At 40.6% G+C, this 13,763-nt stretch overlaps 1 protein-coding gene across 4 annotated transcripts in view; it reads left to right on the forward strand.

Annotated features, from left to right (window-relative positions):
- The window catches only part of pknox1.1 (pbx/knotted 1 homeobox 1.1), a 72,324-nt gene extending 66,498 nt beyond the window's left edge, over positions 1-5,826 (forward strand). For all 4 annotated transcript variants that reach the window (XM_088352399.1, XM_088352398.1, XM_088352401.1 and 1 more), the window contains one exon: positions 8-5,826. In XM_088352399.1, the coding sequence (XP_088208525.1) occupies positions 8-192 (185 nt within the window). In that variant the 3' untranslated portion in view covers positions 193-5,826. The remainder of the gene's footprint in view (positions 1-7) is intronic.
- Positions 5,827-13,763: the final 7,937 nt, after the last annotated feature.

Below are 13,763 nucleotides of genomic sequence, written 5' to 3' on the forward strand. Positions count from 1 at the left end.
TTTTCAGGTACACTGGTGACTATGAATGTGGAGGGTCTGCACAGCCTCACATCAGACGGTGCAACACTTGCGGTGCAGCAAGTGATGATTGGAGGAAACAGTGAAGACGAGACTGAGGATAGTGGAGATGATGATGACGATGATGCAGATATGACTGGGCTAGGCCTGGACCACAGCGACTCCCTTCAGTGAAACCGTGCGCTCAAACGTATACACTACAGTACTTTTCCACACATAATGTGTCAAAGGCTAGGTTCACACTGCAGGGAAATTGGATTTTCTGACACGATAGACCTTGCATTAAATCAGGTATCTCAGACTTAATTGAGTTAGTGGCTGCTGAAGCTATGTTCCTAGTGAGGTTAGGCCAAATGGGGTTTTCCACAAAAACAGCCCTGATAAAAACATTCCACTCCTCCTAAAGCCTTCCGCACACCTAGCGTTAACCGCGTGCAACGCCATTTGTGCTTCTGGTGCCAAGTGTGCGGGAGTATCAAACACGTTTTTGGGTGTTCGGTCACCAAATTCTTCAAGTGTGCGGGGGTAACGAGGAAAACCGCGATTTAAGACATCTGATTTAAATATAAAATAGGTCTTTGACCAAAATTTACTTTTATTCTTGAGAAAACAAATCGTCTGTTGAAGAGCTGGCAATTCTTATTCTATTTAGAGGACCAGGTTTTTTCGGATCAGATAATGGGCGTCGGTACTTTGCAGATTTTCACTTTTGCGGGAATCCCCCTCGGCCGACGACCCTAGCACGGCCCGCCATTCTCGTTTCCCGGCGCGCGGTTTTGGTGCGGTTTCCGCTTAACCGCCCCCTAACCCCACAGGTCCCCCCTACCCCTTTCCCCCGCGGCCGCCCGTCCGTCGGCCGGAGCCATCGAGGGCCGTGTAGCGCCATGTAGAGCCATCGCGGCCCGAGCGGGAGACGCCGGGCGCCGGTGTTGTGCCCAAATCCGACTCCCATACAAAATCCTTCCCCCCCTCGCGTGAACGTTCATTCTGCTGCGCTTCCGACAGGCCGGCCTCCGTGCGGAGCGCCCGACCCGCTCGGCTTGTCGCGGTGTCGTGCGTATCGCGCCTGAAAGTACCCGCGCTGCGGGTTAGGGGCTCGCTCGCGACCCTAATAAGGATAGGCGGTGCAGATAATGAGATGAGATGAGATTTTTTTTTCTTTTTTTTTTTTCTTTTTGAAGGGGCGTCGCTACTTCGCAGATTTTCACTTTTTGCTGGCGGTTTTGCTCCCCATTAACTGGGTCTAAAAAATAATAATTAAAAAAATATATATTTTTTTTTCTTTTTGAAGGGGCGTCACAACTTCGCAGATTTTCAGTTAATGGTTTTGGTCCCCATTAACCGGGTCTAAAAAAAATAATAATTTTTTTTTTTTTTTTTTTTGAAGGTGCACCGCTACTTCGCGGATTTTCACTTATCGCGGGTGGTTTTGGTCCCCATTAACCGCGATAACCGAGGTCTTACTGTAATACACACTGTTCCTTTAACTTTCATATTAGGGGTTGAGTTTGCGATCCCTGCGTTGAAAAAAAAACTTCTGCTTGAAAATGACAGCAATACGCCTGCCGCACGATATGGCTTTGTCATGTAAAGCGTCACCGGCCCCTGCTGGCTGTGTCCAAGAGGACGAGTGCATCAGACATGATAATTCCGTCTCTTTTTAGAGAACCGGCTTTTTCGGCTCAGCTCACTAAGAAGAGCTCTCTGTCTTGGCTCCCAAACGGCACCTCAGATTTCTTTTTTTGTGATATACAGTGAAGAAAATTAGGATTTGAACACCCTGCTATTTTTTTTTTATTCCTCCCACTTAGAAATCATGGAGGGGTCGGAAATTTTCATCGTAGGTGCATATCTACTGATAGAGAGATGAACTAAAAAGAAAATTCACAATGCATGATTTTTTTAAGAATTTATTTGCTTGATATAGCTGCAAATACATATTTAAACACCTGAGAAAATGAATGTTAATACAATAGCCTCTGTTTGCTATTACAGACGTCCAACATTTCCATTTGATTTTCACCAGGTTTGCACACACCAGAGGAGGGATCTTGGCTGATTCCTCTACAGTGTAGAGTCTACACAGATCTTATCTTTATCAGTCAGGTTTCTCGGCTGGCGCTGAGAAACACGGCGTTTGAGCTCTCTCCAAAGATTTTCGATTGGGTTCAGGTCTGGAGACTGGCTAGGCCATGCTAGAATCTTGATATACTTCTTACGAAGCCACTCCTTGGTTTCCTGGCTGTGTGCTTTGGGTCATTGTCATGTTGGAAAACCCAGCCATGACCCATCTTCAATGCTTTGACTGAGGGAAGGAGGTTGTTACCCGAAATCTCACAATACACGGCCCCAGTGATCCTCTCTTTAATGCAGTGCAATCGTCCTGTCCCATGTGCAGAAAAACACCCCCAGAGCATGATGCTACCACCCCACCACAGTAGCGACGGTGTTCTTCGAATTGTACTCTTCATCCTTCTTCCACCAAACATGCTTTGTGGAATTATGACCAAAAAGTTATTTTTTGGTCTCATCTGACCACAAAACTTTTTCCCATGACTCTTCTGTATCATCCAAATGGTCATATGCAAACTTAAGACGGGCCTTGACATGTGCTGGTTGCTGGTTTAAGCAGGGGAACCTTTCGGGCCGTGCATGATTTCAAATCATGACATCTTAGTATATTACCTACAGTAACTTTGGAAATGGTGGTCCCAGCTCTTTTCAGGTCATTGACCAACTCCTGGCGTGTAGTTCCGTGCTGATTCCCCACTCTTTCTTAGAATCATTGAGACCTCACGAGGTGATATCTTGCGTGTGTCTCCACTCCAATTGAGATTGACCATCATGTTTAGCTTCTTCCATTTTCAAATGATTGCTCCAACAGTGGAGTTTTTTTCACCATGCGTCTTGCCCCTTCCAGCCTTGTGGAAGTGTACAATTTTGTCTCTGGTGTCTTTGTACATCTCTTTGGTCTTCGCCATGTTACAAGTTAAAGTCTTACTGATTGTATGGGGTGGACAGGTGTCTTTATGCAGCGAACGACCTCAAACAGGTGCATTTGATTCAGGATGATACATTGAGTGCAGGTGGAGTTTTAATGGACGGACTAACAGGTCTCTCATGGTCAAAATTCTAGATGATACACAGGTGTTCAAATACTTATATGCAGCTGTATCACACAAATAAATTGTTAAAGAAATTGTGCATTCTTAATTCTGTATTTTTCTTTTTAGTTCATATCTCTCACCGTGGACATGCACCTGCGATGAAAATTTCAGACCGCTCCAAAAATATCTATGCATCTATCTATTTATCATCCCTGGTCATATCCCTCGGAAGGGGTGACCAACAGCAAGACAAACACATACACAAAAACAAATAAATCTGACCATGGCCAACCCAAATGCCCAAACACCCAAACAAGCTAAACACCTCGGCACCCAAGTTGGTCATGCTTTCTCCAAATGAAACGGGACACAAGAAAGTGGCCATGTCCCTCAGGTCGGGATGACACAACACACTCTTTTGTTCAACAGCAAGGCCCCACAGCTTTCACTGGTTTACCCCTACAGCATCATACAAGTTCCCTGCCCATCCCTTAGAACGCGTCCGAACATCCCACGATCCTTTCACTACCCCTCTTACTCATTCCTATAATCAACAAGAGCGCTAGCTTCCACTACATTTAGACCTCAAGTGCACTCATAACAACATCCATCCACGTCAATCGTTGGCATTCCTCTTGGTCTCCTTTCATTTACTTCTCCAAAAATATAAAAAACGGTTACAAGTTTATAAATATATAATAAATATGTACAATTTATTGAAACAATTTATGAACAATTAGCACTTTCGCCTAACACATGGAAGAGCCCCAGTTCGAGATTGGGTGGCAACATTTGTTGGATACAACCACCCACCCATATACAAGTTACAAATATCTGCATTGAAAAATTAACACTTCATATGACACCCATTAAGAAAACTATTTTTCTAAGTCCATCGAGCTGGTCCGCCGCGTCACAAGAGACACAGGGCGCACTGCATGGGATGGTTTGCCACAAAATTTGAAGACTATCTGAGACTTATGCTTGTGAAAATATATGTATTACAGAAATAAAAACATCTACGGAGACTGCACCCTTTAACACGGTGCGCCCTATGGTCGTGACAATACTGTAGATGAAAATGTGAACAATCTCACAAAAACATCGGATATCACCCAAAATCAGATTTGACCATTAAGCTCTGCAGTTTGAACCTAGCCAAAGAAGTCTGACTGGCTTTTCAGGAAGTCATTGTAAAATTAAAAAAGAGACACACGTTATGTTTATACAGAGCACAAAACAGGAAATGTGGACACTTTCTCACACTTCTTAAAACCTACTTTTGCTGTGTTTTTCATCAACAGTTTTTGTTTCTTTTGTTTAGTTGCTCTAGTCGATTGCACTTTGTATATTTGAACAACAAAAGAAAATAAACGATCTGGTGGAAAGTGTTGAACACCAGAAGCAAGTTTTTTATTCTCTGTAAATCTTAAAAAAAAAAAAAAAGTCATCTGTGTTTTTCTGACTTTTATAAGTTTGACGAAGTTTGAAGTTCTATTGTTAGGGTTTGTTTCTTTTTGCATGCTCGTGTTTTGAGTAGATTTGTACAAGTGTGACTAGACAGCTCTCATATGGACCTCTTTAAACGGGCAAAGCCCTCAGGAGTTTACAAATAAAAGAAAGATGCTTATTTTTATATACACACACAATGCATGTGAAAAGTGTTAATGATTCTCTTTTTCCTTTTGCTGTCATGTTGGTAGCAAATGTGGATGCACACTGTAAATTGTACAGATTCTTAAAGGCAGCAACCCTTTAAGGGTTTCGTTAATTTTTTCTAAAACAAACGATTTTCAAATTTAATTGAAGAAACACTGTGTTATATTTAACCACTAGATGTCGTATTGTGTAGTCCAATTTCGAAACGAGCTACCAAGCACAAGGAAAAGCACAAACTACAAAGACTTGAAAAAACTAAACCTTCTTTTTTCAAGGTTTTTTTGTTTTGTTTTTGGAGGCTGTACCCTGTAGCATCAAGATGGCTAAAACTATGTCAGCTCCTTTTAGGTGATGCTCATGTTATGTAAAATACAAATTTCTTAACTAACAATTATTTGACACAAATACACAAATTCATGTATTTTTGCTCATTATTCAAATCAATGTTGTTTTTATGCCTCTAGAGGCACTAAATGATTTACGCAATGTTGTTTTTTTTTTTTATCACTCGGAGGCAGTAAATAATATAAAGGTAAAACGCAGTCCTACAAACTCATGTTGTCTGCCAAAAAGCAAAAATGCATAACAACCTACCAAGATTCAGCTCTACTTTACAAATTATCATGTTTTTGAATGACCGTTATTCTTCCAAAGTTGTGTATTATTTTTTCACATCAAAAATCATTTTATAATTATATTTTTGGGAGTGTGCAGAATTAACAATCTGGAACATCGAAGAGAGACGCATCTTTATAGACTGTATTAAAGATGCCATTGCACTCACTTTAATCTCTCAAAATCTGAAGTCTATGTTACCACGGATGCAATTTTCACCTGAAGTTTAATTTCCCCATTGGTAAAATAGAATCACAAAAGCCACCATTGGGAAATTCTCGAACTTAAACACTAGAGGTGGGTAACTTCGGGCATCCAAAGCTGCAATTCGGCATGGTGTTGGAGTTTATTTGCTCAAGACATGTTTCAAATCAACAGCTATTTTGTTTTGCTCTTGATTTATGTTCAAAATAAAAATTTTAATTCATTTATTCAACAGCTTTATTATTGAGTAGAATGTTAATGGGTCATTTCAGTTAATAGTTGCCAATTACGTTCCAGTGACATAAAATGGTATATTTACTGCAAAAAGGGGCTTATACTTATTTTTAAAAAAGTTTATTGTATGCTTAACTGCCCTCTACCATAAAACACGCCTTTTTGTATGCAGAATGAATTCTAAATAAATTGCTCGGATTGTAGTACAAATACACCAAAATGCTATGTCCCCAGTCATGTTTGATTTACGTTATTTACAAATTTTAATACGATTTTTTTAAATATGAATTTATGGTTTTTCATCATTTCTGTATTGTGTTAATGATAATAGTCCTCACCTAATGTAAATTTCAGTTATTGGTGCATTTTTCATGTTTAGTATAAAATGTCCCTCCTATCTTCCAGATTGATGTGGGGTGAGGTTAAAGTGGGGTGTAGAAGTATGGACCTGGTTCAGAAAGAAGTGCTGAGGAGAGAGAGAAGTTCTTGAAGGATTTGTCCAAATGTGTTGCAAGTGCGAAAGAAGGTTGGTAAGTGGTAATACTAGGTGACCTGAATGCTAGAGTGGGTGATGGAACAGTTGAAAATGTGATTGGTAGATATGGAGTACCAGGAAGAAATGAGAGTGGGAAGAAATTGATGTGTGTCAAATGAGTTGGTGATTGCAAATACCGTAAATTCCGGACTATAAGCTGCTACCTTTTCCCCAAATTTTCAACCCTGCGGCTTATTCAGACATGCGGCCAATTTATGTAATTTTTTTAACGGCCGCCAGCGGCGCTCGAGTATGTAAGGTAAGATTTGGACCAGTGGAATATATGCCCCGAAGAAGATCAAAACTTCTGAGCGTAAACATACCCTCATCTCGCAAATTGCACAAAGTAAGGCTAATGACGCAGCCTCCAGGTCAAAAGCAAACGGGCATATTGCTGGGGTGTATTGATTTAAGGCAGCATGGGAAGATGTCATCACAATAAGGTTTCTTTCCGACAGTGAGAAAGACAATTTAGTTGTCATTAACAAGGAGAAAGATGCAGATGGTCTCCCGTGATGGGGTTTGGGGTTTTTAAGGGTTATTGATCTATCTTCGTTATTCATTATCCATTATCCGTTATCGGTCAGTTCATTATACGCTACAAAGCCTACGAGCCGGGACACTTACTCTCAGCCAAAAGGCTAAGCTAAGGTCCTAGCCCTAAAGCCTTGCTGCGATCATTGCGATTGCACCGTTCCTGGAGGTATTGCAATACCGGGCCGATGCGTGGAGTGGACAGAGCAAGCTCTTAAAGTACTCAGTTCCACAACCACAGCCGGCTTTTATTTCCTTAACAGACTAATATCCAGGAACGCGAGCGCGTTGTTAGTAGCGTGAGGCTACCTTCCAAAGGCACGGTTTAGGATTAAAGTTATATTATTATTATTAAAGCTTTGAAAACTCTCTCGATATACCGTCTTTCTTTGTAAATATGTGTAATATGTATTTGTAACTGTATATTTTTGTAATGTATTTGTATTTATTTGAGAACTTATTCTGCACGAGCAAATAAAAAAATAGGGGCGGAGCAAATGCAGGCTGATGGGAAAGTGGGGACCGGTAAAGGTGAGTTTTTGTGGACATGGTGGACAATAATGGATATATATTTTTCCCACCCTTACCTTTGGAAATATACACAGGACTGCAACAAATTTTAAGTACCTATAACATTTTATGTTCATTTTGGCGGCTGTGATTTTTGGACTGTGTGCTTCAATGAAGGACATTTAGCTTCAATCTCTGGACTTGAAGTTTGGCTTGGATTAATTTCTTATTTTTTTGATATGGGTGCATGCGGCTTGTATACAGGTGCGGCTTGTGTATGGGCAAAATCGGTTTTCCCCTTAAAATGTGATGGGTGCGGCTTATAATCAGGTGCGCTCTATAGTCCAGAATTTACGGTACATTGTTTAAAAAGAGGGACGTGAATAAGTATACCTTTGTCAGAGTGGATGGTGGTGAGATGGTGGACAAAACTCTGACGTATTATGTAGTGCTTGGGAAAGGGATGTTGGGTAGAATGTTGGATGTGCATGTTTATAGAGTTTAAATGAGTAGTATGTCTCATTTTTATGTGGAAGGAAAACAGAATAGATGGATCGTGGAGTGCTTGTTGTAAGACAGGATTCGGCAACCTTTTTGGTGTGGAGTGCCACTTTCAAATTTCCTTTTAAATCAGTGTGCCACACCAAGATCAATGACTCGCACAACAATTTTTTTAATATCCGACAGAGCTGTAATTTGCACCATGGCGGCACAGTGGTTAGTGCGTGTGTGGCACAGGTCATGAGATCGAATCTTCCTGTGTTGAGTTTGCATTGTTCTACCCGCGCCTGCGTTGGTTTCCTCCAGGCACTCCGGTTTCCTCCCACATTTAAAAAAAAAAACCCATGCATGTCAGGTTAATTGGCCATTCCAAATTGTCCCTAGGTGTGAATGAGCGAGTGAGTTTTCTGTCCCCTGCCCACTGCCCGAAGATAGCTGCGATGGGCTCCAGCTCCCCCGTGACCCTACTGAGGATAAGTGGTGCAGAGAATGAATGAATGAGAGCTGTAATTTTACACCAGTCCAAATATACAACATGTATATACATTGAATTGTATAACTGACCAATTTATCTTCCACTATCCTTGTTCATCAACAAACTAAAAAAAATATATATGAGCAACATGTGGAAAGGCCTGTAGATATTCATGACTTCAACTTTTTACCACAAGAATCGACTAGAATCAGCCATTCTTCATCAACAATGAACTACAATCAAAAACAGGTGATATACACACCTACCATACCATTCATCAATGAAATCTTCTTGCAGAAAATATCAAAACTTTAAATAACAGCAGCAAGGCAGAAGGCTACTTGAAAATATGTGCAACAGAAATAGCATCAGATTTGGTCACAGATATAAATGATTTTGCGTGCTTTGCTAAGCAATGAGCAATGTGATAACTTGCTCAGTGGTGGTGTTTTCAGCAGTGACAAAGGTTTTCAGGGTGTGTTTGTTGGCCGTACCTGGACACAGCGTGTTTTGATGTCTCCGCCTTGTCAGACTCATCCTTGAATTTATGTTCATGTTTTGTCTTGTAATGACGATTAACACTTGGTGTCCGAGGTACAACACTCTCGAGGCATAATGCAAACAGCACGGTCATTTTTTGCACAAAGCCCCAGTCATCTGTCCAGTCATCTGTGAGCTGGTGTCCACACACAAAGCAAAGGAGGAGGGGCGTTACCGTAAACCCCCCAAACAACACGGAACAGAACTGAAAATGTCTTAATTTCAGGTAAAAATGCTCTTTAAAAAAAAAAAAAAAAAATATTATTTGCATTTTGCCGTGCACTCTCGTGCCACTGCCGACACGCGTGTCATAGGTTGCCGACCCCTGTTATAAGAAGAGTGTGAGGTAAGAGGTGAAAAAGTCAGAGTTGAATAAGGCAGAAAAGGAAAGAGTTTAAAGAGAGGATAGGGGAAGAGTATGAACGGATTAGTAGAGGTGGAGAGTGTGGAAATGGAATGAAAGTGGTTTAAAGAGGCAGTGTTGAGGAGTGCGAAAGAAGTGTGTGGAATGAGATAAGTTGGGCGAGGTATTAGGAAAGGAAGTGAATGATGTCTCAGAGGCTGTGACAGAGAAGAGACGTGCCTTTGAGGAGTAGCTGCAAGATGAGAGTGGTGAATGTTTATGAAAAGTATAAAGTGAAGAAAAGGTTGGTAAAAGTGGTAGTGGAAGCAGCGAAAAGGAAAGCAAATGACGAATGGTGTCGAAAGATAGGAGTGAACTTTGAGGAAAGGAGAAAAGAGTTCTGAAAGAAGTAAAAAGTGTAAAAAAAGAGCGTGTCTGGAAAGGAAGAGAAGGTGAAAGATACGGACAGTAGATTGTTGGTTAGGGGTAGTGCAGTCAGGACGAGATGGGCAGAGTATTTTGAGGAGTTGCTAAATGTGGAGGATGGGAGAGAATGTGATTTAAATGTGAAGCCTGTGGAAACATGGGAGGTGCAAGAGGCACTGAAAGAAATGAAAGGGGGAAGCGCCTGGGTTGGATGGTTTTACTGCTGAATGATTAAAAAAAGGTGGCACGGCTATGATTGACTGGTTAGTACGCTTGTTGAATGTATGCTTTTTAAGTGGTATGGTTCCTGTTGAGGGCAGCACGGTGGCGCAGTGGTTAGCGCGTGTGCAACACAGTTCTGAGGTCATGAGATCAAACCTTCCTGTGTGGAGTTCGCATGTTCTCCCCATGCTTGCGTGGGTTTCCTCCGGGCACTCCGGTTTCCTTCCACATTCCAAAAACATGCATGTCAGGTTAATTGGCCAGTCCAAATTGTTCCTAGGTGTGAATGAGTGAGCGAATTCTCTATCCCTGTGTGCCCAGCGACTGGCTGGCAACCAGTTCAAGGTGTCCCCTGCCCACTGCCCGAGGATGGCGGGGGTGGGCTCCAGCACTGCCGCGACCTTACTGAGGATAAGCGGTGCAGATAATGGATGGATGGGTTCCTGTTGATTGGTGGAGTGCATGTGTGGTGCCATTGTATAAGGGTGATAAGTATGAATGTAGATTGAATGTAATTTGAGAGGTATCAGTTTGTTGTCTGCCGGGTAAGCAGTATGGAAGAGTCTTGATTAAGAGAGTGAGAGGAAGAACAAATGAGGTGGTGATGGAGTAGCAGAGTAGTTTCAGGAAAGGAAAATGACGTGTGGATCAGGTGTTGGCAGTACAACAGGTGTGTGGGAAATATTTTGCAAAAGGTAAGGATGTTTATTTGGCTCTTATGGACTTGGAAAAGGTGTATGACAGAGTTGATAGAGATGCGTTATGGCAAGTGATGGTAATGTATGGAGTGGGTGGAAAGTTGTTGGAAGCATTGAAGAGTTTTTATGTGAACAGCAGAGCATGTGTAAGAGTAGGGAGTGAGACAAGTATTGACTCGTGTGAGACAGGGGTGTGTGATGTAACCATGGCTGTTTAATGTGTACATTGATGGTGTGAGAGAGGTGAATGCAAGTGTATTTGACAGAGGTGTAGAAATGATCGATAACAGTGGAATGGTGTAGCAGGTAAGTCAGTTGTTGTTTGCAGATGACAGCGCTTGTGGCTGATTCTGAGGAAACATTGAGAAGGTTGGTCATGTGTGAAGTAAATGGTAAAAAATTTAACTGGACCCATGCATTTCTCTTATAGTTTGAAAGTCTCTCTTTCAGATCAAATGTTGAAAACATTGAAATTTTACATGTATTAAGTATAGGTCACCATGCTGAAATGGCACCCAATAGTAAGAATGACCCTTATATTGTCTGTGTTATCGAAGAAAATAAACTCCAGGAACAATTAAGTCTTTGCCAGTTCCAGCCACACAAGTAGGAATGTGAGAGGTGCTTTACAAATACTTCTTTTTTAATTTATCACTGAACGTGTAGTTTTCCTCCTCACAATTATGCAGACATGTTGGCAAATATTTAATGCGTCCGTTTAAAAAAAAAAAATGTTACCCTTTAAAGTTGACCCATCTGGCTTGTTTCTTCTTGTGACGTCATCAGAGTCACACTTATTAACACATTTTAGGCAGATCCGAAACAGATGGCGATTGTTGTGAAAAGCGAGTGCATGCAGCTAGTTTCTGCTTGGAGTAATTTAATATTTGCTTACGCTGCTGCTCGGGTACTTTTATGTTAGGTTTTTTTTTTTCCGTTCATTTTGTTTGTTCTTTCCGTTTGGTCTACGTTTAATACTTCAACCTCCAACAGTTGCATGAGATATGTAAACCTGCTGCCTTCTTTTGGGGAGAAATGGAACTACATGGACTGATCTATGTCAGTCAAAGGTTACATTTGTTTACGGCTTGGGGTACATTTGGCAGAGATGGTGGTGTTGGTGGTGTTGGCACTAAAGTGGGTGAAAATAAAAGAACATGGAAAGACAATATTTTCAGATTCTGCTGCTTACGTCACAGCTCAGGAAGTCAAAGACAAGACAGGCTGTCTTCAAAATGCATTATCTCGGAAAATAATTGCAATACAGGTGCTCCCCTATTTACGACCATTCGACTTACGAAAAACGTTAGATACGAACATTGTTTTCAGGATGTCGAAAAATATCCAGACTTGCTGTTAGATTTTTTTGTATTGTGTGCACCCTTTTATGAGTACAAGACAGTAGTGTAGTGCTTTTTCCGTCACTACCGGCGTGTGGCGCTGTGAGCGGTCACCCACCATCCACCCCAAAAAAGAAATCCGGCTTCTACTTCCTAGTTTGTTTGTACGGCTGCATCGGCTCGCTACAACGGGTCAGGTGCAATCGACATTTCGTTCTGTGTACATTGTTACACAGAATGACAATACAAGGAAATTATTATTATTATTATTATTAAACATACTGTACTGAATCTCCAGCGCGCTAAGAACTTTGACATTTTTATTGTTTAATATCTCGATGCACATTCAATATAGTTGGTGTAAAAAAGAGGTGAGCTGTTTCTTTTGAAATTAAATTGGAATAAGAAAGCTTGAAGTGGTTGAAAAAATTGTTGGATTGCTTTTTTCGGCCAATTTTTACCACGGAGGAGGAAGTAGCCCAACTCTTGAAGCCCATCTTCCACAAGTAAGTTAAACTTCACTTTACTTATCTTTATAGTGCATATTGTTTTATTTAATGTTTATTGTTTAGTACAAAACAATACACGTTACTTATACAAGCCTTACACACACTTTAAACCTTAAGCATACAAAATATAGCACTGAAGCAACTTACAAATTCAACTTCGATCGGTTGAATCAATGACAGAAAAACAAACGCTAACTGCCACAGATGTAAAAAACAATTGCAGCGGGCACATGCGAACTTTTGATTTTTGATTCATGCAAATGGACCACATACCAGTGGCTTCCACCAGACATCAGTCTCAGGGGGGATATTTAAAATAGGGGGATGGACAATACATTTTTTGAAAAAGCCGGAATTCCAATCACTATTAGTGTGGGAGTAGACTTCCGTAAAAGACAAGAGATTACTTGAGATAAAACAATCTGACACACAGAAATGCTGTGCTCACCCAAAAAAAAGGAAAATGAAACAAACAAATAAAAGAAGAAAGCACAAACAATAAAAATGTAGGGGGAAAAAAAGAAACAAAAAAGAAAAAAAACTGGGGGAAAAAGAAATACATATTTTTGGGATACCTTGATCAGTATATTACCAATAATTATTATTCTGCACAAAATAAAATGTTTTTACACTTGTTAGGTCTCACGATTTGGTCGGGAGACTACCGCTTTGGCTACGATTCTCCCACCTACCGATCTGAAAGCAACATCTACCGATTTCTAAAAATGTCATTATCTTTTTTTTTTTTTTTTTTGGGTTGCCGAAATTTTTATGTGAACAAAGTTTTGCCAATTAAAATGTAGCCGAATTATCCATAGTCTTTATCATCGTCTTTTTCGCCTTTCTGCACCGGAAAAAGGTTCTATCGATCATAATCTCAAACTCCACGTCATTACTTCGAAAGCAGCAGACGAATAAGAGTGCTACATATGACTGTTAAAGAACACCAGAAAATTTGGAATAATTAAACATTGTAATAATCACATGTAAACATAAAATAACAATAAAGTAGATTGAAAAACTAATTTTATTGTTTTCTTTTGAAATAATAATAATACTAATAATCGCGTCGAAAAAAAATCTCCCGATTTCCCATTTCTGAAACTTAAAATGTATGCGGGCAGTGCGTGTAAAAGGAATTGGTAGAGGCGAAAGCGCAAATGGTCTTGGGGTGTACCTTGCAGAGATGGTAGTGGTTTTGATGGGTCTGAAGTGGGCGGAAATAATAGCACATAGAAAGACAGCAATATGTTCAAATTCTGCGTTAATTCTTGAAAGTAATACTTCATTTCA

This window comes from Urocampus carinirostris, chromosome 14 (assembly GCF_059441175.1).
Source record: "Urocampus carinirostris isolate Australia breed hairy pipefish chromosome 14, RoL_Ucar_1.0, whole genome shotgun sequence".
Lineage (NCBI taxonomy): Eukaryota > Metazoa > Chordata > Actinopteri > Syngnathiformes > Syngnathidae > Urocampus > Urocampus carinirostris.